Here is a 27,689-nt window from a genome sequence, read left to right as displayed (position 1 = left end):
ATGCAAACATTAAAAAAAAAAAAGCTGCAGTTCAGGTAACTGAGTTTGTTATCCTTTTTCTCCCCCCGCCCCCGCCTTATATTTTTTGAGATACAATTCACAATAAGCATTCAATTCTGCATTCAATGATATTTTCACAAAGTAGTGGATCCAGTACCACTAATTACCAAAGGAACCACCTGCCCAGTCATTTCGGATTGCTGCATTGCCCAACACCATGATCATCACTAATCTGCCTCCTGTCTGTCTGAATTTACCTGTCCTGGGCAATTTCACTTGAATGGGTCCGTGCACCTAGTGGAGCAGGACCAGGCATAGTTCAAAGGCTGGGTTTCCCCTCAGACTTGTGGCCACAGGATTGGATGCGCGGACTGGGTGTGTTTGGGGCGCCCAATCGCTTCGGAGCGTCTGGAAGTGGCAGGTGCCGGCGGCTGTGGAGCCGCGGCGGGCGTGGGCGGCATCCGCTGGGTGCTGAAGCCCGGTTGGGAGGGCTGTGGTTCCGGACGCCCACGGCGCGGGCATGGCGGGCTGGTGGCGGGTGCTGGCGCGGGCGGCCCAACGCCACCCCTGGCCCACCAACGTGCTGCTCTACGCCAGCCTCTACTCGGCCGGAGACGCGCTGCAGCAGAGACTGCGGGGAGGCCCTGCCGACTGGCGCCAGACGCGGCGCGTGGCTACGCTGGCCGTGACCTTCCATGCCAACTTCAACTATGTGTGGCTGCGCCTGCTGGAACGCGCGCTGCCGGGCCGCGCTCCGCGCACCGTCCTGGCAAAAGTGCTGTGCGACCAGACGCTGGGTGGGCCTGTGGCCCTCTCAGCCTTCTATGTCGGTGAGCTGGCCAGGGACCCAGGACTGGGAGACCAGAAGCAGGAGCAGGCAGATTTAAAGAGAGTGGGGGACTTGCTGCAAGTGTTTGTGGCTGGAGCCCGGAAGCGCAAGGAACCTGGGACTGGGAACCAGGGCTGGAAGTCAGGGCACAGTGGCTGGGATGTCTGGGGATCAGCCTTGTAGAAACTGAAGATCCAGCTGTCAGGGACTGAGGTAGCTGGGGTTGAAACTGAAACGCTGGGGTTTGGCAGCGTCCAAGGCAAGGGATAAAGCAGGGCCAAAAGGTTCATTTCCTCGCAGAAAGGCCCACAGGAACATTGAGGAGATGTCATCTCCAAGTCGTAGCAATGCAACTCCTGGGGACCTTCCTGCTCCCCAGAAGAGCCACCCACACACTATGGGTGAACTGGTGGAACCTGGCATTGGGCCTGGCTCTTCAGTCATGCCCAGGGTCTGGTCTTGCTTTGGTAACAAGATCACCCTAGGAAAGATCTGGACAGAGAATGTGGGGAGACCTCAGACACTTGCCATAGGGACTTCACTCCTTGGACTACTGTCCTGCGGCTGGAGAGCCTGGCTTGGGGAACCTTCCTGATGCCTGAGTGCCAGGTATAACAGGAGGGGCTCTGGCGCCACCACCATCCTTTACAATTTTGATAGCCTGGCGGAGGTTAAGGGCAAGTAAACTGGGGACGAGTGCTCATTTCTTTGAGAAATTTCCGTGGGTCCTGGACCACCAAACTTCCCCCAGAATGGGAGAGGCTCTCTCAGTCAGTGGTTGTTGGTGTCTCCTAAACCAGGGTGGAGATCAGGCAGAGCCACTGACCTGGAGGAACTCTGGCCTGTGCTTTTAGTTTGAGGGCCACACTCAGTTCCTTTTTCCCAGAACGCACAGGAAGCCAGGAAGGGCTGCTTTGCTGCAGCCTCACTGACCACACGGCTGGTGGGACCAATGGGCTCTGCAGAAGGCACCAGCTGGGGTGCAGAGGTCTCCTGATCTCCTAGCTGTGGACCAAGGCCCAGGCTCTGACCCCCAGAACCAGGCCCCTCTGCCTGGTAAGATAGTGGCCTTGAGCACTGCAGTGAGAATGGCTGGGGGCTGCAATCTTGGGGACCCGATTCCAGGTGGCCCTAACTCCTGGGCTACAGGGGGTCTCAGAGGGTGTCTGGGTAACTCATCCAAAGATAATGTGATCCAAGCCCTGTTCTTAATTTGGATGCTCTAATGGTGACGGTGTTGTCAGTCAGTCTGACACCAGAAAGATGCTATGGACACAGGGCTGGGCAGCCCTAAGATTCAGGCCGGAGGTACTTAGTACAGATTCTTGTCCAGGATGCTACTTTACTTGGCTTTTTTTTTTCCTTCACATTTCTAGTCCAGTTTCCTTCTGCTCATGTTACCATGAAGGTGGGAGGAGGTGCACTGGGTGTTTGGTTAAAGCATTCTTTGAAAATTGCATGGCAAAGGATTAGATGATGCTTTGTCCCAGGGCCACCTTAGGGTAGTAGATTAAGGTCTGGTTAGGGAATCAGACACCTGGGTGGGACCCCTCTGGAATTTAACCTCTTTTCTTCCTTTTAAGTTTTCTTCTTCAGTGAATTGTTGGGTGGGTCAAATGAAATGAGGCACATAGGGTGCTTGGCATTTAATCAATGCTGGGTAAGTGGAACACAACATTACTTATATTCACTTCCTAAATGCCTGGGTTAGGCTGACGTCTGGAACGTGGAATTTTTTTTAGTTTTATTTTTAAAAGATTTTATTTTTATTTGAAGCAGAGTTACAGAGAAAAGGAGAGACACACAGAGAGATCTTCTGTCAGCTAGTTCACTCTTCAAATGGCTGCAACAGCTAGAGCTGAGCCTCTGGAGCAAGGAGCTTCTTCCCGGTCTCCCACATGGGTACTGGGGCCCAAGGCCTTGAGCCATCCTCTGCTGCTTTCCCAGGATATAAGTGGAGAGCTGGATGGGAAGTGGAGCAGCAGGGACATGAACTGAAGTCCACATGGGATGCCAGCACTGCAGGTGGAAGCTTAGGCTACTATGCCACAGTGCCAGCCTCAGGTGCCTGGAATTCTGAGGTCTCCCACATGGGGGCAGGATGCCAAGTGCTTGCCAATCACCTGTTGCCTCCCAGGATATCCGTTAACAGGAAGAGACAGGACTGGAACCCAACCATTGTGATATAGGATGAGGTTATCCCAAGCAGGGACTAAACTGACTAACCACTGCAGCAAAGGCCTTCCCGTTATAGGGTTTGTTTTTTTTTAAAGATCTTTTATGGCACTTATATCCTGCAGTTTGTATTTCATGTTTATCATCCCTTACACATTAGTCTAGTTTTCAACTGCAGGCTGTTTTTACTGTTGAGTCAGAAGGAACATAGTAACTGGCTGATAGTAATTACTTTGCATATTGAAATATAAGCTGTTACACAGTAATCTTCCTACTGAACCTTTCAAAATTCTTTTGGGTTTTGTGTGTGTGTGTATGATAGGTATGAGCTTTCTCCAAGGAGATGATGACATATTTCTGGACCTGAAGCAGAAATTCTGGAATACATATAAGGTATTTAAAAATGCAACCATATCTTCTTTTGAAAAGTGCAATCAGCATCTTTTTAAGTTTTTTCTTCTAACATTAAGTACCTTTTAATAAAACTGTTCTTGCATTCATGTTCCAGTTTGGTTGGTACATGGGTTCTTTTTTTTATTTTTAAAGATTGATTTATTTGAAAGGCAGAGTGACACAGAGAGAGGGAGACAGAGGAATTGACTGGATCAATTCCTACAAGGTTGCAACAGAGTCAAGACCTCTATCCTGCTTTTCCACTTGGGTGTCAGGGGCTCTCACACTTGGGCCATCTTCCACTAACTTCCCGGGTTTGTTGGCAGGGAGCTAGATTGGAGGTGGAGCAGTCAGGGCCTGAACTGGCACTCCCATATGGGATGTCAACAGTACAGCTTCAGCCTGACATACTGGACCACAGTGCTGGCCCCTAAGAGTCTGGCATCTTGACAAAGAGACCCTTGAATTTGTTTCAATGCATGGTAAATGAGAAGAGGCTTTATGCATGTTTACACTTCTCAAGGAGAGGAGAGAACTAATATCTCTGTATTGCAGCCAATGGCACCAAGACTCCTGCTTCAATTGTAATTTATCTTAATAATAATCAATTTATTTTGTAAATTCTGGAGCCAAAGCGATACACAATTTGAGTTACAAGTCTTCTTTACAAAATAAGAATTGTAGAGTGAGTGGCTTAATGGTCCCGCTTGCCATGTTCAGAACCCATGTGTGTGTTTCCAGGTGTGCATTGTGCAGAGCCCCTGGGGACAGAACCTTCTCAGTGTCACATGGGTATTGACAGAGAAGGACGATGCTTCCCGCAGGCTTTCCTAGACCCGAGGCAAGACACCTGCTGCACAGTGTGCTTAGTAAAAACAAACATGAACATAACCCAGTCTAGCAAATATTGATGCATTTGCTTGATGAAGATTTATTGAACAATGTCTTGGAGGCCTGGAAAAATCAGAGATACTTTTCATCTCTGGTTTGGAGGTTTGTTTGAGTACTTTTAATGACAATGGAGTGATGCTTCAGGATCCCAGAATATACACAGACTGGACTATGGCTTCATATGTACTTAATTCTCCACGGGAAGTCATGCCAAGCCACATCCAACAATAGCTGGATTCCATGCACTAGTTCCAGTGCATGCTGCTGAGTAGTGTCACCCATGTGAGGGCCCAGGACTGGTGTCACCCATGTGAGTGGCAGACCGCAACTACAAGGAAAGAGTGTTCAGGGTAGTACCTGAGTTACATTCTTCTCTTTTACAGCATACACATTTTAAATGTACTATGTATGCTTATTTTATTTGAAAGGCAGTGAGACAGAAACTGAGAAGGACCCACCATCTGCTGATCTACTCCAAAAAAAAAAAAAGCCTAACATCTAGGCTGGGCCGGGCTGAAGCCAAGAGGCAGGAACACAACCTGGGGTCTCAAGGACTTGTGCCCATGGGGTATACATATCAGCAGGAAGCTGGAACAGGAAGCAGAGTTGGGGCTCAAGCCTAGGCACTCTGACATGGGATGTGGGGGTCCCAAGGAATACATAAAACAGCTTTGCCAAATACCTGCCCCCTATAGCTTAAAAAAACCCCACTTATTTGGAGGTAATTTCAAACATACAGAAAATATGAATAGTTCAAAGAACACACATGTACCCTTTGCTCAAACTTACCTGCTATAAGTATTTTGTGCCATTTACTTTGCTGCTTATTACCTTTCCACCCATCCATGTATTCATTATCTGATTTTCTAAATCATTTGAGAATAAGTTATACACAGCTGCTGCTTACTCCTAAATTCTTAAGTATCTCTTGTTAAGATAAAGATATTTTCTTATACAACCACAGTTATATAGTTATCAACTTCAGTGAACTTAAAATGTGCCTGGGAAAAGTGGCGGAAGATGGTCCAAGAGCTTGGGCTCCTGCCACCCATGTAAGCCTCTGGCTCCTTGCTTCTACCTGGCCCAGTCCTGGCCATTGCAGCCATCTGGGGACAGAAGCAGAGGATGGAAAAATCGATCTCTAATTCTGCCCTTCAAATAAATAAAATCATTAAAAGCAAGAGAAAACCTCTATTTTTGTTTTGAGATAGAAAGCACATAGAAAGACCTCTCTCATATTTTTTAAATGCCTAATGGTAATTTTTCTTTGTGTCAGAATGTGTAAAATGAAACCCGTTAAAATTCTACTGTTGGGGAGTGGGATATTGTGTTGCTGATATCCCACATCAGGGTGCTGGTTCAAGACCTGGCTGTTCCTACTAATGCGCTTGGGAAAGCAATGTAGGATGGCCCAGGTAGTTGGGTTCCTGACACCCACATGGGAGACCCAGAGGGAGTTCTTGATTTCAGTGTGAAGCAGCCCCCAGTTGCTGCCCACATTTGGGCAGTGAACCAGCAGATGGAAAATTTCTCCTTCTGTCACTCTGTCTTTCAAGTGAGGCAAACAAACAAATCAAAACATGCTTAACAGATTTTCCCATAACATTCTGCCCTCTCAGCTCTAGGAGCCTATTAATCAGCTTAGTCTGAAATACTTCCTGGGCATCTCTCCACATGGCATCTTAATCTCCCACAGAATGAGCTGTCTGATTGTTTCGTGTCATCGGGAGGCATTCTAATACGGTTTTTCTATATTGCAGACTGGTCTGATGTACTGGCCCTTTGTACAGGTGAGTTGGATACGACTCAAAACACCAAGTCATGGCTTTGGCCTCTGTGGAGACTTCACCTCCTCTCTCTCTCTTTCTCTCTCTGTTCCAGCTGACCAACTTTGGCCTCATTCCTGTTCACTGGAGGACAGCTTACACTGGACTCTGTGGTTTCCTCTGGGCCACCTTCCTTTGCTTTTCTCAGCAGAGCGGTGATGGCACGTTGAGCTCAGCTCTCACTCTGCTTGGCAGAAAGGGAGCCGGTGCAGCCGAGAGGCCCCCGGGGGAATGAGGCGTCGCCGACTCCAAGTGAACACAGTTTGTGTTCCTAAAGCACTCGGCTCACCAGTCATGTGCTGCATTGTGAAGAAGCACTGTTCCACAGATCCACTTGTTTTTAATTATCAGTGATTATTTACATTTTTATACAGATCTTCTCCCCCCATTCTAGTATGAAAGTCTTCCTTAATATTTTCACTTCTCTCAAATTTTGGTTAATACCACAACAGTGGTAGATGCCTAGTTTAGAATAAGTAATATTTCTACTCTAATATTTTAATGCCAGTTGATTTCAGGAACTCCAAGTTTGATTGTTTACTTCTGTATTTTAAAATCTCAGGTTATCTCCTAAACATTTGGGTTAAATTGCCTTTTACTTTTTTTTTTTCTTTAAATGAATCTTTTTTTTTTTTTGTACAGATTTATTTTATTTTTATTACAAAGTCAGATACACTGAGAGGAGGAGAGACAGAGAGGAAGTGGAGCTGCCGGGATTAGAACCAGCGGCCATATGGGATCAAGGCGAGGACCGTAGCCACTAGGCCACGCCGCCGAGCCCCTAAATTGCCTTTTATACCAAAATTAGTCCTTATAGCAAAATTTCTACTTACATACCACTTAATCAACAAGAAGACTGAATAATCAGATTCTGTCCCCATACCTTATAATTTATTGTTATGCTGATACTAACATCCTGAAGTACATTTTTTTTAATTTATTTTATTTTTATTACAAAGTCAGATATACTGAGAGGAGGAGAGATAGAGAGGAAGTGGAGCTGCCGGGATTAGAACCAGCAGCCATATGGGATCAAGGCGAGGACCTTAGCCACTAGGCCACGCTGCTGAGCCCCTGAAGTACATTTTTAAAATTTATTTTATTTTTATTGGAAAGGTGGAAATACAGAGAGGAGAGACAGAGAGGAAGATCCTCCATCCAATAATTCACTCCCCAAGCGGCCACAATGACTGGTGCGCGCCAATCCGAAGCTAGGAGCCTCTTCCGGGTCTCCCACACGGGTTTAGGGTCCCAAAGCTCTGGGCCGTCCTAAACTGCTTTCCCAGGCCACAAGCAGGTAGCTGGATGGGAAGTGGGGCTGCTGGGGTTAGAACCGGCACCCATATGGGATCCAGGCGCGTGCAAGGCGAGGACCTTAACCACTACACCATCGCGCCGGGCTCCTGAAGTACATTTGTATCACCTGAACAAAAATAGTGTTTTCTGAGTGTGTTCTTTATAGAACGTGTTTTATCCATGTCTTCTAATTCCTCTTTTTTTTTTTTTTAAGATTTATTTTATTTTTATTGGTAAGGCAGGTTTACAGAGAGAAGGATAGACAGAGAGAAAGATCTTCTGTCTGCTGCTTCACTCCCCAAGTGGCTACCACAGTTCGTGCCGAGCTAATCCGAAGCCAGGAACCCTGAGCTTCTTCCAGGCTCTCCCACATGGGTTTAGGGTCCCAAGGCCTGGGGCTGACCTCCACTGCTTTCCACTGGAGCAGCCAGGACATGAACTGATGCCCATATGGGATCCCGGTGCGTTCAAGGCAAGGACTTCAGCCACTAGACTATTGTGCTGGGCCCTACTTTCATTTTCCCTTAACCAAAGACATTTTCATTACTGATTTTTGGTGTTGAGCATATTCAGTTGTCTGGAGCACTCCATTCCCCAGCTGTATGAAGTCATGATGATTCTGACTGAGATACCCTGAACGGGAAGGTCTTTTCCTTCTCTGATAGGAAGAACTCTCCCCAACAGGACACCAGGGAAGGTGGTTACCCACACTTCACATTGGTATTTATTTTTAAAACTTGGTGCTTTCATATAAATCTCTATACTTTTAGGCAGACATGAGAAACTTGATTCTTTCTGATTTTTTTTGAGTAGTCTCAGGTTTAAAGATTTTTATGACTATCTCAAGAAGTTTCAGCAAATTTCACTTAAGAAGTGCACCTCTGTTGCTTCCAGGGTGTGTTTCACGGATTTCAAGATGGTGGAGCATTGAGCTATTAATTATCTCATGAATGTGTGCTTATAGTTAACTTTAGAATGTGTACCTAAAATTTCTATGCATATATAATTTTAATATGTAAGGAAAAATGGTTACATATATAACTTCTAAATATATAAGTTATCTGAATGGAATAAATATTGGTGTATTTTATATTAGGATAATAGGAAATGGTTAGGTGGTCTCACTGTAAAATAATTTATTGTGTTGTTTTAAAAGCAGCTATAACAGGAAAGCTATTTTGTGATCAATTAGACAAGTTTTGTTGACATAAGCTTATGCAGGGGAATCATGGCAAGTACTACTGGCCGGCATTTTAGATGAGCTAAAGCGTTACTTTTACGATGCAGGCTTTGGGAAAACAGATCTTGCTTATACTTTGAAAAGAAGGGGAGAGAGAGAGAGAGAGAGATGAGGCTTGTTATTCACAAAAAGTAGGATATGATGGGCCCGGCGGCATGGCCTAGCGGCTAAAGTCCTCGCCTTCAACGCCCCGGGATCCCATATGGGCACCGGTTCTAATCCCGGAAGCTCCACTTCCCATCCAGCTCCCTGCTTGTGGCCTGGGAAAGCAGTTGAGGACGGCCCAATGCATTGGGACCCTGCACCCGCGTGGGAGACCTGGAGGAGGTTCCAGGTTCCTGGCTTCGGATTGGCGCGCACCGGCCCGTTGCGGCTCACTTGGGGAGCGAATCATCGGGTGGAAGATCTTCCTCTCTGTCTCTCCTCCTCTCTGTATATCTGACTTTGTAATAAAATAAATAAATCTTTTAAAAAAAAGTAGGATATGATGGTCTTCACTCAAAACTGTATTGTGCATTGTACTATAAACAATACATATTTTCTGAATTTTGCAAATAATACACTTAGTTTTCAAGCAACAGTAATTTTGTGTTTTGGTGTAAAAAATGGAACTTATTCTAAACACAGGCACACTTTTACCAGTTCATGGGAAAGTGGAAATAAAAATATGAGTTTATTTGGATACAAAACAATTTTGAAAGCCACGTGTAAGTTTTTTAATAATATGCATTGTCCATATATTATTACAATTTTTCATCAATTGTGTCTTCATTCTGTTTTCCATGAACTTTTTGAAGTACCCTCAAAGTACAATATATGGCTGTGGTAAAATTCTGCCATTTTCAGGGACACATGTCCTGGACCTTCCAAGGTCACATCTGAGCAGGCTGCCACTCTTTCTCTGAGGTTTCAGTATTCCTTGAGATTTCTTTACATCCACTGGATATTTATCCTGCATCCTTCAGGGCAGCCTCTCCACATGTCCTTGCGACAGTCTGACGGTCGTGGTATGGGTCACCCACCACCAGGAAACAGACAGCTTGGCCTTGAACCATTACAATTGAGAGATAGAGTCCCATCGTTCTGGACTCTTTTTTATTTCTGGTCTCTGAGATGTCTTTTCCTGGATAACTGAAAATGATTTTTTTGATTCGTGGGAAATCTTCCCTTCTATACAAACAGACGCAGCTATCCTTATAGTCCATCAGAATATCCACAGCTAGTGAGAAACCATAAGCCTCATCGAATGAAGTCAACACATGTCAGTAAGTGGTTGGTGTGGGGACAGAATCTTAAACACCAGAGTAATGACTGTTTTCAGGGAGTTCACAGTCTAGCTGGAAGGATAAACAGAAAGAACTGACCATCAGGATTGGGATCTGCTCCAACCCATCGTGCTGGAATGGCATCTGGGAGAGGTGGCCAACAGAAAGCACGACTGTCACTCCAGTTACACGGCCAGCTGTCGGTAGGTTAGTGACATAAGTAGTGGGTACTTGGAGATCACGGTGGCAATCTGAGGCGGGAGTGTCTCCCTGGAGAAGACTCTTGAGTCATACCTTGAAGGACAGACAGTCACAAGACTTTCATGGTCTGAGAACTGGAGCAGTGGTGGTAGAATGAGATGAGGTTGGGAAAGAGAAAGGGGAGGCACTTGAGTTCTAACCCAGAGGGGAAACTCCTACTGACCATTCCTCTTCCTGCCATGACAAATCACGTTGAATCAGCAACTTGGCTATCTTCATTTGTAGAAAAACTAAATAAAAGTGATTCTCTCATCTGTGTCCTGCTTGGTTTTGTGGGAATTAGGTGACTAGACAACTTGTATGTATGTGCTTATGATTTTCAGACAATCAAGTTTAAGAGTTGCACATGGAAACCTTTTTTTTTTTTTTTTTTGGTAAGACGTCCAAAAATGATTTTCTTTGTAAAGTTTTTTTTTCCCCAAAAAAATATGTATTCATTCATCTGAAAGAGCTAAAGAGAGAGAGGGGAAGGGAGAGAGAGACCATCTGCTGGTTCACTTATCAAATGGTCACACCAGCCAGGGCTTGGCCAAATCAAAACCAGGAGCCAGGAGCAATTCTTCCAGGTCTCCCACATTAGATGCAGAGTACCAACTGGGCCATCTCCTACTGCTTTCCAAGGCACATTAGCAGGGAGTTAGATCAGAAGTAGAGCAACCAGAACTTGAATTGGCACCATATGGGATACCAGTGTCATTAATGACAGTTTTGCCAGGATGCCACAATGCCAATTCCCTATATTTTTCTTAACATTTGCTCAGTAAAGTGAGTTGGTTGAGAAATAAGTTGGTTTTCTGCCCACTATACAAACTGAAATCTAGCTGTTAGGAATTCATATAAATGAAGGATACCTTCAGGAAAAACTTAAGTGTGTCCACACTGCTTGAGTGTGAATAACAAAACTGATGTATGAGTGAAAGGAGGAGCCAGCCCTATTACATAGTAAGTAAAGCCAGACCTGTGCTGGCATCCCATACCCGTGCTGGTTTGAGACTTGGTTACTTAATTTCCCATCCAGTTCCCTCCTAATGCTCCTGGGAAATCAATGGTGGCCCAAGACTTGGGCCCCTGATTCATGTGGGAGACTGGGAAGAAGCTCCTGGCTCCTGGCTTCAGACTGGCCCAGCCCTGGCTACGGTAGCTATTTGAGAAATGAATCAATGGATGGAAGATCTCTGTCTCCATCTCTCCCTGTCTGTAACTCTGATTTTCAACTAAATTAACAAATCTATAAAAAAGAGTCTTTAAAATGAAAATAATTATAGATAATCAAGGTTATAGTTTTTAAAGAAAACATTCTCATATTTGAGTACTTCATTAATAATTATAATTTTGTTTTTATGCTTTGAGGAAAAATGTGTCCTATTTCTATCACATTACAACTTACAGGTAAAGAAGCTTTGGTGTTTTAGGTTGTATCTAAGTCAAATCTTCACATCAGCAATGCTGACTAAGATGGACTAAATTAAATACAGTCAGTTTAACAGAGCTAGGAACACTCAGAATCGTAATTTCTAAACCATGTATCATGGCCATGTGCTTTATTTGATCATTGTTTTTCTTCCAAGGACCATCATCCTTTAGGTTTCAATGAAAGCTTTCAACAATATTTTTTGCTACACACACAACTTACTTTCAATTCCATGGAATTTTATGTGCATTTCTACTGAGAGTTTGCCAGAACAAATTATATCTAGATCATGCTTAACATTATATCCAGAATCAGCTGAAGACTTGGCTTAAGCTGGATGAACCTCAAGATGAGGTTCATCTTTTCGAGTATTAAGAAGTTAACGGATTTTTGTGCCTAAAGATTTTTCACCCTGCAATGGCTACATTTAATCCAGCTTTATACCCATAGGACTTATGGTCCAAAGGAATTAAGAGAAGTACTCAGGCCCCTGCCACCTGCGGGAAAGATCTGCTTGGAGTTCTGGACTGCTGAATTTTCAGCTGGAAGATCTCTCTATGTCTCTGTCATTCTGCCTTTCAATATACGTAAAAAAAAATTTTTTTTAAGTAACTGAATACTATTTTTTTGTACATGGAGTACTTAGAAATTTTACTTTCTCCCTTTCATTAAGCCACCATAATTCAATCATTGGTGTTTTACCATAATGAATTTATCTAGCAGAAACATCTCTGGATGAATTTTTGGGAACTGATTCTGGAGGTGAAAGAAAGAGGGGGGCTGCTTTTGACAAAGACTTCTGTTACACTGTTCTTTATGCTGCCTATTCCCATGGGATTAAAATCAGCCTGGCAGATCTTTGCCATTTCTGAATATTGTCACTGTAGTAGACACAATGGCAATTTCCATTTGTCTATTCCTAACACTTCTTTGGTGTCTTAGTCCTCTGTGCCATGAGGTCAGAAGGAGCCCTTCACATTCTGGGTAGCATGTTTTCTGAAAGCAACGCTGCATCTATCTATGTATGTATCTATCTATATATCTATGTATTTATCTTTAAGATTTATTTATTTTTTTAAATTGGAAAGTCAGATATATAGAGAGAATGAGAGACAGAGAGGAAAAGCTTCCGTTTGTTGATTCATTCCCAAGCAGCCACAACGACCAGAGCTGAGCCATCCGAAGCCAGAAGTTGGAGCTTCTTCCGAGTCTTTCACATGGGCAGAGGCCCAAGGCTTTGGGCCATCCTTTGCTGCTTTTCCTGGCCACAAGCAGGGCGCTGGATGAGAAGTGAAGCTGCCGGGATTAGAACAGGCACCCATATGGGATCCCTGTATGTGCAAGGGGAGGATTTTTGCCTGTAAGCTACAGTGCCTGGCCCCTGTATGCTCTATTTTTAAGTTTCAATTTAATGTATATCATGTATATTGAAATTCTGAATCACTGTGACTTAGTATATATGAAAAATAAATGGGCATTGTGAATATTCTGGAATATGTGTAAGAGTAATGAGTTTCATAGCCTGTTATCTTTCCTATTCATATTTATTGCAAACACAGACATCCATGCCTTCACTTTGGATGTCTATTGAGATACTAATTGCCCTTATCTGTCCTCTATCATTTATTGAATTCTGTCAAATGTTGGCCTATTTTCTTTGTATGTTACCATGGAGTTGACATAATTCCTCAGCTACTTCTCACAAAAACCATGCTTTCTTGCACACCTTGGAAGGCAGGCGGTAGTGGCTCAAGTACTTGAATTCCTGCTACCCATGTAGGACAACTGGTCAGAGCTGCAGGCTCCTGGTTTCAGCTTGGCACAGTTCTGGCTTTTGCAAGCATCTAGAGTGTGAACTAGCAGATGGCAGGTCTTTCTCTGCCTCCCTCTTTCAAACTAAAATAAATAATTATTTTTAAAAAAAAAACCACATTCTTTGTGTAGCCTAAGTAGGAAAAAATGCAGGGTTAGGACTCCTTATATTAGCACTGAGGAGGCCAACTTAAACCGAGATTTAAATTACTGAAGCTGCATTTTCCATGTGGTCTGCAGTCTACTTATTTCTTCTTTTTTTGATTGAAACAATTTTCCCTGCGTATAGTCAATAAGGGAACTGAGAATAGGAATTTGCAAAATGTAATAAACTGATTTATAGTTGAACTGATGTCTTGGAATTTATGAGGTTACTTCAGAAAGTTCCTGGAAAAATGGAATTAAAAGATAAGTTTGTTGGGGCCAACAAGCTAATCCTCAGAGCCAGCGTCCCATATGACAGCTGGCTCTAGTCCTGGCTGCTGCACCTTCTATCCAGTTCCCTGCTGACGACCTGGGAAAGCAGCAGAGGATGGTCAAAGGCCTTGGGGCCCTACACCCATATGGGAACCTGGAAGAAGCTTGTTGCTTCCAGCTTTGGACTGGCCCAGCTCTGGCTGTTGCGACCATTTGGGAAGTGAACCAGCGGATGGAAAATTTCTTCTTTCTCTATCTCTCCCTCTCCGTTTCTCTGTAACTTTCAAGTAAAATAAATAAATCTTTTTCAAAGATAAGTTTACTTTAGTGCAAACACGTTTTAAAATCCATGCACAACTTTTAAAAAGCAATTCATATTTTCTATGAACTTTCTGAAGACCCCTTTTATTGATGCACATGCCTGATACGCTCAGGTATCTGAATCACTTTTCTACCCTTTCTGTCTCTATTGCATTTTTATTTTATGTCCCTCTCCATTACATGGTTTTCTTGTTACACCAGCTCTGTATTATAACTGACCTGTTGTGGCTCTAATGGCAATAGTAAGTAGTTGTCAAGACATTAACATGCAGGAGTAGGGCAGCTGAGAGTCCCTTCCTGTACACCATGCCTAGATTTTAGGTCCATCATTTGAACACGGATGGAACAAATGCAATTAAATTACATGCAGAACTCAGAGTTTGTGCATTATTCTACCTTGAACACCTTCTGCCTGAGAAACACAAATCAGAAAATTGAAACAAAAACTGTTACCCTAAAGAAGGAAGATGCCCTATTCATTTGATTTCTTCAATAGTAGATCTAAATCGAATAGATTACTATATTCTCAGGGGGAAATATGTGTCAGTACAAGTTCTTGTAGATTTGAGGGTTCTGTTTTTTGCTACTAAGGAAATGGAAAAAATCAGTTTATGCATAAGTTTGCCTGCTAGAGAAAATACTTACTAATATTTAGAGCACTTAATAAAAGGACACAAAGTATTTAATTAATGTACTGAACAGTAAGATGTAAACCAACCAGGCAGAAATGATACTCTGTCATATTTTTGCAGACTGTTTTAGGACCTTAATGATAAATAATACTGAAGCAAACCAAGATTTCTAGGCTTTTGGCCAAGAATGAATTTGTGAGAGTAAGTTTCAGAGAATTTCCTGCAGGTGATAAGTGGATACTTGAATATAGCCGATGACTGCGAGTAGTTCATTTTCTTTCTTGGATAAATTACAAAGAGTAACATATACATCTTGAGTCATCTCTCAACAGTTTGGAGCAGTTATGCTTTTGGTGGGAGAAATGAAAAGCTTTTTACTATATTAAAAAAGAAGGGGTGGATAAACTAGTAAATTGTGGAGGCAGGCATTGTAGCACAAGGGTTAGGCAGCTGCTTGGGAACCTGCACCCTATCCAAGAGTTCTAGTTTGAGTCCTGGATACTCTGCTTCGTATCCGACTTCCTGTTAATGTATACCTTGGGGGGTAGAAGAGGACAGCTTGGGTCACTGCTACCCATGTGTAGGAGTCCCAGAAGTCTGGTCTCCTGACTTTGGACTGGCCCAACTCTGGCTGTTGAAAGCATTGGGGGCTGAGGGGGGCAGGAAGAATGAGCAGATAGAAGATATTTCTCTTTCTGTCATTTTGCCTTTCAAATAAGTAAATAAAATGAAAAAAGGTATAGTAAGTTGCATGGCAAAGGGTAGAGGAGGCAATTTTTGTCTGTAAATGTGGAGAAAGAATGGTGAATAGCACAGAATAAAGTATAGTGACTCTTCATTTACTCTTCAAAAATCTGTTAATCATTGCAGAAACTTTGTACCTAAGCCCTTTGGGACTTTTAGAGATAAGTGTGTGTGTGTGTGTGTGCGCGCGTGTTTGTGGTGTGTGTGGACTATAAGAACTATTTGAAAATCATTCCTCTGTGATGAGTTTCCAAAGACCATTTTGAAATCCAAAAGCTAATAATTAATCAACTTCTGGGTTATCTACACATAAAAAACATGGTGTATTACTTCCTAGAGCTGCCAGGTTTGGGGAAGGACCATTTTATATGGCAGTGGTGGTAGTGGTGTTGACTCAGGTCCATAACTCCGGACTTAATACTCATTTATCTGCTCTTTTAACCAAGAAATATTAGTTTATCTTCATCTAATTGAAAGGAAAAGCAAGAGACACAGAGAAATCTTCCACCCATCTCTTCACTCTCTCAAACACCTGCAACAGCAAGGACTGACCTGGGCCTGGTCTCCCACGCATGTGTAGGGTCCCAAGGCTCTGGGCTGTGCTCGACTGCTTTCCTGGGCCACAAGAAGGGATCTGATGGGAACAGCTAGAATACAAACTGGTGCCCATCTGAGATCCTGGCACTTGCAAGGCAAGGATTTTAGCTAGTGAGCCATTGTGCCAGGCTGTTATGGACATTTTGAAAATGAATCAGTAGGGGCCACATGCGGTAGCTTAGTGGCTGGAGTCTTGCTTTGCATGCGCCAGGATCCCATATGGGCGCTCGATTGTGTCCCGGCATCCCTGATTCCCATCCAGCTCCCTGTTTGTGGTCTGCAAAAGCAGTGGAGTATGGCCCAAGGACTTGGGATGCTGCACCTACGTGGCAAACTTGGAGGAAGCTCCTGGCTCCTGGCTGCGGATTAGCACAGTTCTGGCTGTTGCAGCCACTTAGTGAGTGAATCAGCAGACGGAAGATCTTCTTCTGTGTATATCTGACCTCCAATAAAAATAAGTAAATCTTTGAAGAAAAAAAAAGAAAATGAATCAGTAAATGGAATATTGCTGTTAATCTGTTTTTGTCCATCCCTCCTTAAAATAAAATAAACTATAATTATGGGCTGTTGCAGTGGGACAGCACACTAAACCTCCATCTATGATGTTGGCATTCCTTAGCAATGCTGGTTTGTGCCCCGGCTGCTCCATTTCCAATCCAGCTCCCTGCCTAATGCCTGGAAAGTCAGCGGAGGACAGGCCAAGTCCTTGAGCCCCTGCACCCTTGTGGGAGACCCACCCCTGTGGGAGGCTCCTAGCTTTGGACTGACCCAGCTCTGGATTCTGTGGCCTTTGGAGAGTGAATCATCAGACAGAGGCTCTCTCTCCGTCTCTCCCTTTTTCTCTGTAATTCTGTCTTTCAAATAAATAAACAAACTTATAATTAAACTTTAAAAACAAACTAGCAGAGTAACAGCTTGTAACTTGTGACTGGCACCTGAGGGATACAGTCTTGAGGGATCAAGCCTTCAACCTGTGAGGTTGGATGCTGTCTCAGGTGGACAGTGTCAGAAGTGAGTTGAGTCGGTATCTGCCGGAGAATTGCTTGGCATGCTGGATAAACACCCTTTCCCCATCTGTTCCTAAATGTGTTCTGTGTTGAGGGTACGGGTAGAGAGGAAAAGCTGTTTTGTTCCCTACAGACTTGACAAGTGGGAACAAGGAGTGGCAATGTGGCCCCAGCTAGACTCTGTGACCGAACTAGACTCAGGCCGAGGAAAGAGAACTGAGTTTCATCCTTTCCCATCCCCATGTGTAGGATGCTGCGTCCCCTCTGAGCAGTCTTCCTTCATCAGGGATGGTTCTGGCAGGGGGAGAGGTGAGATGGGAGATGGGACCTGAAAGTAAACAGATGCTTAGGTGGTCTGAAAAGGTGTGTATGTCTTTGGTTACAGTAATTTTGTGTTTGAGTAACTGTTTTTTTTTTTTTTTAAGGAGAACTCCAAAATATGACAGCATGAGGTGAAGCAGAGGGAAGTCATTTGTCATGAGTTTGGGACTCCACTTGGAATGCCCACATCCTATATCAGAGTGCATGGGTTTGAGCCCTGACTCGTCCCCATTCCAAGTCTTGCTGCTAATACACACCCTAGGAGGCAGTAGGCAAGGGCTTAAGCTGTTAGATTCCTGTCACTCACCTGGGAGACCAGAACTGAGTTCCCAGCCTCTTCAGCCTGGGCTACTGCAGACATTTAACGTGTATAAAAAGCAGGTGGAGGGACCTCTGTCTGTCTCCTTGCCTTTCAAATGAAGAAAATGAAGGGAAAAAAAGCCCAAAGCAAAAAGGATATTTTATCATTATCTGTGATAATGGTTAGTTATCTGTGAATCTGGTTAATATACAGAGGAAGTCTGGGGAAATGCAGTCATAAAGCAACATTTTGGACATTATACCATGATTAGCCCGGCAAGTTGCAGTGTGTGTTCTCCACTGTTTTACTTGTTGGCAGGAGCAGCCTCTCAGCACCTGTATATCCGCTTCCAGATTCTAAATATTCCATGCACGTATTAGCTGAACGATCAAACTGGCGAATTTTAACCACAGGCATTGTCAAAGGGTAGAATTACAAAAAAATTAGTGACCTTAATTGGCTTTATTTTGAATTCTAAAATTCCAGAGCCCTTCACTCCATTCTATAAAGCAGAATCTGTGTTTTAATGACCCCAGCAAGGGAGGCTGTTTTATAGACAGAGAAGGACTTAAAACAGAAACAGAACCAAGAAGCGGACTAGTTCTTTTAGAGTTCATTTCTTTGTGAGGAGAGGACAGGGAGACAGAATAAGCGGAAAACAACCGATTGGAGAGCAGGGTATTTCAGGCTACTTTTGTATCCGGAATTAGGCAGAAGGAACTTCATTACCATGCTGATCCAAACCGGCCTGTTTGGGAAATTGGCCTGTTCTGTCTCTAATCCTGACTTCTGGGTGAGTCAGATAAACAGCTTCATTCCAGCTTAGCTGCTTGGGCCTTCAGTGTGAGCAGTTCCACTCTGATGTCAGTCTGCTCCATACAGAAACTTAGTGTAAATCAATGGCCTCCAGTAATTTTCACCTCTAGGCTTAAATAATGGAGAACATGTTGAGTGGACACAGAGACCCTCAGAATGCATGTGGCAGTCAAATAGGTGAGAAGTCACTGTGGCTTGGACTAAATATCGTTGGATGAATGACAAAACACAGGCATAGCAAAATCTGCAGAAATGAATGAGAAGATTCTAGATCCTTAAGAGGTTTATAAAAAATTGTGATGAAGGGTCTGCCCTATTTCCATCATTTCAAAGCAAACACTTACTCAGGACAAGGCCTTCTGCTTTCTACTGGAGCCATAGCAACTCAGGCAGTAGTCCTTTTCTTTGATTAGAAGTTAATATTGCAAAGTACATTTTATTGCTATCCATTAGATGGAAACAAATTTTGTGAAGTTGTGTGTCACTGAAGAAATATGCTATCTGGGATGAAATTATTCTAAAGACATTTTGGAAAACACTTTCTTAACAGGCTGAAAGGAAAAGCCTTAGGATGTGCTGCTTTGAAAGACCAGAGACCTGTGGCTGAACTAGAATGTCTGCAGGAATGATAGACACATGAAATACCTCGACGTGACACGGATCCTACTGCAGGTCACCCTTTCCAGCTCCACATGAATCAGGAGCAGAAGACAAAAAGAATAGAAACAAAGGGCCCAGCGCCATGGCCTAGCTTCTAAAGTCCTTGCCTTGAAGTGCCAGGATCCCATATGGGCACCGGTTCTAATCCCGGCAGCTCCACTTCCCATCCAGCTCCCTGATTGTGGCTTGGGAAAGCACAGTCAAGGACTGCTCAAAGCCTTGCAGCCCTGCACCCGTGTGGGAGACCAACAAGAGGTTCCTGGCTCCTGGCTTTGGATCGGTGCAGCAACGACCGTTGCGGTCACTTGGGGAGTGAATCATTGGACGGAAGATCTTCCTCTCTGTCTCTCCTCCTCTCTGTATATCTGACTTTGTAATGAAAATAAAATAAATTAACAAAAAAAAGCATTACAAAATCCAGGAGCAAGGAGCATTCACACCCTAATCACCAAAGACTCCACTACTGCAGATGGGCCAGCCTCAACTCAAGTGCTTGCCCGGAACAGCCCAATACCAATGACCCGTGACCTTGCTGAGGAGGCATCCGTGAACAGCACCACGATCTGGAGCATGTCATGTATGAAAGAAGGAAGTGTGGAGTATGCACAGAACAGTGAGCCGGGTGCAAACCAGAGTGCCAGGTGCAGAGGGGACGCCTCCCCATCCCTCGGATACATTCGCTTGCCTTGCTCTCCTTATAGGGTGAGTGGGTAGAGCCTCCTCCTGCCAGGCTGCCTCTCTTGGGTTCCAGCCCAAGCCTGCAATAAACCTTGTCTGGCTGGTCTTCGGCCTCTTGCCAATTTCTGTTGCAACAGAGTGGAAGAGCCTTCAGTGTGTATCATTTGGCTATAACTAAATTGTTGATGGAAGTGGTAATGTGATTGCTGCATGCTTTGATTCTAAATAATTTAAATGTATCATTTTTCAAAAAAAATAATGCTGTGCAATATGTTCATTTTGGAGCAGTAAGTTTCTCAAAACAGACCTTTCATTGGAGGAAATTGCAGGTAATTCAAAGGTTGGGATTCCAGAGCTAAGCAGATGTTGCTCAGGTTAACTGAACATATGTTAAGACTTTCACTATCTTCCATGTAGACTAAAGGAGCAGATGCTATTTAAAAAGTGCTTTGCTATGCTAGGTGTGAGACTCCAAAACGTGTGAGGACCAACACTCTGAAGAAAATCAGTGTTAATTTAAATATAATTTTGGATGCTGATGAGAAGGAAGTTCTCAGTATCCAGAAAAAGTCAACAGTTGATTTTTCAACAATTGACTAGGTGTGTCTGCATGCATTTTCCACATTACATTCCTCTTTTGCTTTCTTAGTTGCTAAAATGATGAGACTGTATAATATTTAAGACTAGCGTTTGCAAAGAATCCACATTGCTTTCTATGATCTGCAACACTAGTAAGACTTGGGAAATTTTGTATTAAAACCATGGGTTTCTGGCATTTTGAAGAGTGGGAAGATCTGACCACATGGCTGCTACCAGTCCTCTGTGAAGCAGTGTGCTGCCTCTGTCTGATGCTTCACTCTTCACTCCTCTTCCTACTGTCTTACAACCTGTTCAGTGTCTTCATTCCCATTAACTGTCCCGTAGGCATTTCTGTTTGCAATCCCTTATTTTGTTTATACAAATGATGGTGATATTGACCAAATGCCCACACATCAGTGACACGTTTGCTGATGACTGTAATAGAGTGAAGTGATACAGTTCTGGAATATTTCCTCAGCTCTTCTGCTGGTGCAGTGATGACCTGTTGGTCACTGATGACCTAATTCTACCTTCCTCATTGTGTGGGCACATATTATATTAATAGCAATAACATTTGATGTGGAAGAATGATTCAGCTCTTCTATTCCACTTCTTGTGGCAAGAACAAATGTTTTCCTTCTGAATCAGCATTACCTAGACGCTACTGCTGACCAAAATTAAACCATACATCCCCAGTTCCATAATATTGAACTATTAATTTTTTGTTAATACTGATTGCATATACGGGTCATATAATTATCCTATGTCTTATGTTTTGATAGGTATATGGCTGCTAAGAGGCAGAGCAGGAAGTGCAACATGTTCTTAGCTGTGCGAGCAACATTACATTATAATGAATAGGTAATATTAAATTGGGCTGATGAGTCATATTACAGTAATCTAATATTTCCCTGTGAAGTCCCCAAGGTTTTAAGCAAGGAAATCTTTCCTAATAATAATAATAATAAAGTAATTCTGAGGTAGGTACCTCCTAGTGCCTCAGTCTTTATTTATTAGTTGTATCATTGTTGATAAAGAGCTCAGCTTTTCTCAATTTCAACCTGGTATGCACTAAGTAGGATCATGTAAGTGAAAGCTTGCAGAGCATAGCAGAAACAATCTATGTCAGTATGTACTCCTGCAGCATGTGAGGGAGACTGGTGCCAAGATACGAAGCCAATGGATGTTAAAATCCCTCAAACAAATTGGTATAACATTTGCTTATAAGTTAGTTACATCCTCAAGCAATCTTTAGATAACTCAACGTAAATAGTTGTCCTACTGGGGCCAGACCAATGTGGCCCCAGTAAGTTGAGCCTCCACCTGTGGTGCTGACATCCCATATGGGCACCAATTTGAGTTCTGGCTGCTCCACTTCTGATCCCGTTGTCTCCAGCTTCAGTTCCTGCACAGTACACTTGTCTAGTCCATCCCGCATCCCATTCAGCTGTCATACACAGCAATGGGTGCTGCAACCTAGCTCAACCAGACCGACCCCACTATCCAGCCCTGGCTTGCCCCCAGTCCTGGTTCTCACTTGTGTGGCTAACTGCAGAGCCTTGTCCCAGTTTTTCGCCTCATAATAATGCATTGTGATTCAAATGCCTAGATTCAACACTGTCATTTTTTCCCTTAGATAATGGATTTATTGAGGTGGAATTCACACACCATGCAATTACCTCCTTCCAAGGTTGTGATTCTATGATTTTTAGTATATTTGGAATTGTGAGATCATCACACAATCAACTTTAGAACATTTTCATTCACTGCCAAAGAATCCTGTGCCCTTAGCTATCAGTCTCTCTCCATAACTCCCAGTCACCACTAGGCAACAACTAGTCTACTTTATTTCTGCTTAGATTTGCTATAGATGCACTTTCTCTATCAATGTAGACAGTAGATATTGTGTATACATGGAATCATATGGGACAAATAGTTGCTACAATGGTTAGAATGATGCTCAGGACACCCATACCAGAGGGCTTGATTTCAAATTCTGGCTCTTCTTTGGATCCAACATGTTACTCTGGGAAGCAGCAGGTGATGGCTTGAGTATCTCTAGGTCCCTGCCTTTTATGTAGGAGACCAGAATTGCTCCTGGATTCAGCCTGGCCCAGTCTTAGCTGCTATGGCCAATGAAGAGTGAAGTTGCAGTCTCTCCCTCTCTCTTTTTCCTCCCTTTATGTGTTTTTGTTGCTCTGCATCTAAGATAAATAAAAAATGAATAAAAATATATAGATATGGTAAATGTGGCCAGTGTTGTGGCACAGCCAGTTAGTGAAGCCACTGCTTGTAATTGGCATCCTATAATGAAGCATCATCTACCTATGGGAGACTGGCTGGAATTCATGGCTCCTGGCTTTGGCAAAGCTCAGCTCCAGCCATCACAACCATTTGGGGAATGAATTGTGGATGGAAGATTCTCTCTCTCTCTCTCTCCTTCTCAGTGTCACTTTGCCTTTGAAATAAATGAATAAATCTATATATTAAAAAAAAAAGTAGGGCCTGGCACAGTAGCCTAACGGCCAAAGTCCTCGCCTTTCATGTACTGGGATCCCATATGGGCACCGGTTCTGATTCTGGTGGCCTGGCTTGCTATCCAGCTCCCTGCTTGTGGCCTGGGAAAGCAGGAGGGAATTCATGGGAGACAGGGTAACTGTGCTCAGTGTCTTGAGGAACTGCCAGACTGCTTTCCAACGCAGCTGTCCCATTGTATAGATGGCGTCTGAGGGTTCCAACTTCTCTACTCAACATCATTTTAGTGGTTTTTGTTTTGCTTTGTTTGGAGGTTCTGTGTGGTGAATCCCCACAGGGTCAGATATCGCAGTATCAGCCAGGACCCTGTTTGGACCTAGTGATGATGGTGAGTATGATAGTAGCTACCTTGTAGTAAGGTCCTCCAAAATGCTGTTATGATGAATCGTCTAGTTTAATCGTAACGACAGCTTTTGGTTATAATTAATTCCATCAGAATTTTAAAGGAAGTATGGAGAGATGAGATATGTCACACAGAGTCACATAGCTGGCAGATGGCACTGGCAGGGCTTAAACTCAAATCCTTTGGAGTTTAGCATCCATATCTTTGAAAACCATGCTACTCTGATAAGCCCAGATGTACATTTGAAATTGTTAATAAGCTCAATGAAGAATCAAATTACCAGGATGGTATTGCATTATTTTCCCTTTCAATCAACCAAATGACAGTTATGGAAATGTCTCACACCGGCCGCTGCCGTCTTGGCTCTTTGTAGTCTCCCAGCAGCACTGAGGAACCAAGCCAAGAGCAAGAGCCACTTAATAATTCCATACAGATGGCTACTTTAACCAGTTATTTAACTTGAAGCATCAAAAACTAATGCAAGTGGACAGGTTCTGGATACTGCTCTGGCAAGGGCAATTTTGTCGTCTAGGAATACAGAATTGTATCACATTTTTAGAAAATGAGTTTCAGCTTTTCTGAATTATAAAACAATTTGTACTCAGTGTAGATGCTTGGAAATTTCAGGTTTAAAAAAGAAAAAAAAACTCACCTAAATTTCAAATCCTTTTTTTAAAAATTGGTTTATTTTTATTTGAAAGAGTTACAAAAAGAGAGATCTTCCATCCATTGGTTCAGTCCCTAAACGACCTCAATGGTCAGAGCCAGGCTGAGCCAAAGCTGGGAACCAGGAATCTCTTCCAGGTCTCCCAAATGGGTGCAGAGATCCAAGAACTTGGGCCATCTCCTTTGTTTTCTCAGGCCACAAACAGAGAGCTGGACCAGAAGTGGAGCAGCCGGGACATGATCTGGCATCCATATGGGATACTGGTGCCAGATGGTGGAGGATTAGTCTGTTGAGCCATTACACTGATCCCTAAATCTCAATTCTAGAAGCAATCATTGACAGTTTTGTGCATTTATTCCTAGTATTTTATTTGCCATGCATTAAAAACCTTACTGACATTTTTGGATGATGAAAGTAATGCATGGCCTTGTAGGGACATCTGAGAATACAAATAAAGCATGTATTATCATGAAATTCATAAGTAGATACTGTCAGTATTTTGGGCTATGTCATTTCAGTGTTTTTTTTCCAGGATATGTATGTATTTGACAGTACTTAAAAAAACTTTTGAAAAAATAAAATGGAAACATAAGTTTATTTTTATGCAAAGGTGTTTATAAAACCTACACATAGTTTTTTTCACAATATGCATTTTTATGAACTTTATGAAGACCCTTCCTATTTGTAAAGCATAAAACTGGAGTCCAGGACTGGCATTATTGACATAGAATGTGGGTCCCAAGTATTGGCTTAACCCACTGTAACACTAAAACTTAAAGAATTCTCATAACTCAACAAAAGTCCAATCTTATTTCTAACAAGAGAAGAGCACTTCAATAACTTCAATGGGTATTTCTTCATGGAAGACACACACACACACACACACATACACACACACACACACACACACACTCACAAACACACATACAATCCATAAGCACAAAGGAGCGCACCATGATTAGTTCCTAGAGAAATGTAAATTAACACCACAGTGAAACCTCGCTTCACAGTCATAAGGATGGCTAAAACTACAAACACAAAACCTAAAAAACAGTTAAGCGTTAGGATATGGAGAAACTGGACTCCATGGATATTGCTGATGAGAACAAAATAATTCATCCACTCCAGAAGACAGTTTGAAATTTTTTCAAAAAAATTAAACATAAAACTATGAAATGGCTTAGAAATTCCACTTCTAGGCCTATACTCCCAATCCAAATCAGGAACCCAAATGTTCACAGCAGCACCTTTCACAACAGTCAAAAGGTGGAAATCACCCACGTATCTATCAATTAATGAAGAGGTAAATAAATCCTGGCAGAGTCATATCATGGAATGTTATTCAGTCAAGAAAAGCAAAAAAGTACTGATATGCACCACAGTGTAGGGGAACTCTGAAGACAGTAAGTCACAAGAAAGAAGCCAGACACAAAAGGTCACATATTGTTTCATTTGATACTCATATCAAATATTCAGAATAGAGAAAGAGGACTCACAATTGCCAAGGGCTAGTGGGATAGGAAACGTAGAGTCATTGTGTAATGGGTATAGGGGATTCTGTAAGGAGTAATGGAAGCATTTTTTTTTACTTTTTTTTTATTAATTATTATGCATTATGTGACAGTTTCATAGGCTCTGGGAAAGCATTTTATAATTAGGTAGGGATGGTGTTTATACAACATTATTAAACAGTGCCATGAAAGCCAGCAGTGTTGAAGACTAAACTTCTGTCTGAGGTGCCAGCATCCATATGGGTGCCAGTTCAAGTCCTACATGCTCCAATTCCAGTTCAGCTCCTTTCAAAATTTTTCAAAAATATTTCTTTTTATTTGAAAGGCTGAATTGCAGACAGAGAAAAAAAGAGATCTTTTATCCACCGGTTCTCTGCCCAAATGGCTACAATGGCCATACCTGTGCAGATTCAAAGCCAGAAGTTACATGCAGGTCTCCCAGGTGATACAGGGTCCCAAGCACCTGGACCATTCTCCATTGCTTTCCCAGGAAAATTAATAGGGAGCTGGATTGGAAGTGGAGCAGCCAGGACTTGAACTGGCACTGGTGCTACAGGCCGTCTCATAGTCCTATGCAAAGGCACTGACTCCTGTTTTGTGGATTAAAAAAAAAAATTCACAAACTTTCATTTTTTAAACCATAATTAACATTTCTTTCTACTGAAAATTTGTGATGCCATCTCCTACAAAATTTTTAATTTTGCTTGTTTCACTTTGGCAATTAATCCATTAATTCACTTGCAGTGTGTGTGTGAGAGAGAGAGACAGAGCGCAAAAAAACAGACTGACAGGGCCAGTGCAATGGCTCAACTGACTAATCCTCCACCTGTAAGCACCAATAACCTATATGGGTGCCAGCTCATGATTCATTCCCCAGATGCCTATAATGGCCAGGGAATTGTAGCAAGGAGCCTGGAATTTCACCTGGGTTTTCCATGTAGGTAGGAGGAGCCCAAATGCTTGTGCCATCTGCTGAGGTTTTTCCAAGGCCCTTAGCAGGGAGCTGGATAGGAAGCAGAGCAGCCAGTATATGAACTGTTGCCATACAGAACGTGGGTTACACAGGTGGTGGGTTTTACCAACTCCATCACAATGTTGGTCCCAATCTTACACTTTTTAATGCATTTAGGACTGTTAGAGATACTCTTAGCAAAACTTACATCTTAATATATAGTATGACTTCCATTGTTATTCAGGTCTAAATAGTTTGTGATTTCCATTATTTTCTTTTTCTCCCAGGAATTATTTAGACATTCACTACTGATACTAACTTTCTAGTGACTAAATCGATCTCTTAAAGAACAGGGCCGTTTTATACTCACCAAACCTATGTGGACATCAAAAACTGCCCCACGTGACATCTCAAAACACTAACAGGCAACAAGCCAATAATACATGCCCTATAGAGCCCTTTAAGAACCCAGATACAATAAATACATCTTTTTTAAAATCCAGATACAAAACCCCGTAACTGGCAAGTCTAGAAAGTATAATAAACAGGCTAAATTTGAATGAAAATGGCCTTGCTTCAGGTGCTCCCCAGGTCACTTACTACATGTGACACTTTGGGCAACTATCTTTTCTGCACCTCGGTTGCATTCTGTGTAAAACAAGGCCAACACAGCAGTACATGCTTCAGAGTTACTGGCAAGTGGGCACCTGCTTGTCATCAATAGATGGGACTGATCTCTAAGCATCTAGCTACTGATTTTACTTTGTATTTTTAATGTTGCCATGCATTGTCACTAAAACTCCGAGATCTCCTGTTCAAGACACCTGTGTTCAACACAACTTTGGTGTGTCCAAAATATCTTCCATCTCTCTCTCAATCCATGCACAACATTTAGCCAACACTGTCATTCACTGTCCCATTGCATATTCAAACTGAGTCCACAAATGCCAATGACAGAGCCCCTAATAAAAACTCACACACTCCAGATCCTGGACCACATTCAGGCTTGTGCTTACTCCTAGCAAAGATGGATCCATCCCACAGAGGTGAACTCACCCGTTGCACCCAAAACCTAGCAGCCCAATTGGCGGACCACAATCACTTACCCAAGTATCACCCTTGGGTCCAGTATGGGCAGGGGTCTTGTTCTGACTTCCTTTGGGTTGGTTTTAGTGTTGTGTTTTGGTGTTCTGAGAGTTACCACCTGCT

The 27,689-nt window shown here is 42.9% G+C and overlaps 2 protein-coding genes across 4 annotated transcripts in view; one reads left to right on the top strand and one right to left on the bottom strand.

Annotated features, from left to right (window-relative positions):
- The window catches only part of PDXDC1 (pyridoxal dependent decarboxylase domain containing 1), a 140,167-nt gene that overhangs the window by 56,210 nt on the left and 56,268 nt on the right, over nt 1–27,689 (bottom strand). The gene's annotated exons all lie outside the window — the stretch shown is intronic.
- On the top strand, nt 435–6,706 carry MPV17L (MPV17 mitochondrial inner membrane protein like). 2 transcript variants are annotated; one of them, XM_058680333.1, is made up of 4 exons: nt 435–830; nt 3,327–3,397; nt 6,049–6,078; nt 6,170–6,706. In XM_058680333.1, the coding sequence occupies exons 1-4, from the start codon at nt 521–523 to the stop codon at nt 6,347–6,349; spliced, it is 591 nt and encodes a 196-aa protein (XP_058536316.1). In that variant the 5' UTR covers nt 435–520; the 3' UTR covers nt 6,350–6,706. The 2 variants fall into 2 exon arrangements, with proteins under 2 accessions (XP_058536316.1, XP_058536317.1); XM_058680334.1 differs by lacking the exon at nt 3,327–3,397.

This window comes from Ochotona princeps, chromosome 24, assembly GCF_030435755.1.
Source record: "Ochotona princeps isolate mOchPri1 chromosome 24, mOchPri1.hap1, whole genome shotgun sequence".
NCBI classification, from domain to species: Eukaryota; Metazoa; Chordata; class Mammalia; order Lagomorpha; family Ochotonidae; genus Ochotona; species Ochotona princeps.
This window is presented reverse-complemented; position numbering and strand designations above follow the sequence as displayed.

Bases quoted from the DNA above. Each gene is read 5' to 3' on its own strand.
- MPV17L (XM_058680333.1), top strand. From the start codon at position 521: ATGGCGGGCTGGTGGCGGGTGCTGGCGCGGGCGGCCCAACGCCACCCC. The intron at 831-3,326 runs GTGAGCTGGCCA...TGTGTATGATAG, and splicing joins CCTCTCAGCCTTCTATGTCG to GTATGAGCTTTCTCCAAGGA. The intron at 3,398-6,048 runs GTATTTAAAAAT...TCTATATTGCAG, and splicing joins AATTCTGGAATACATATAAG to ACTGGTCTGATGTACTGGCC.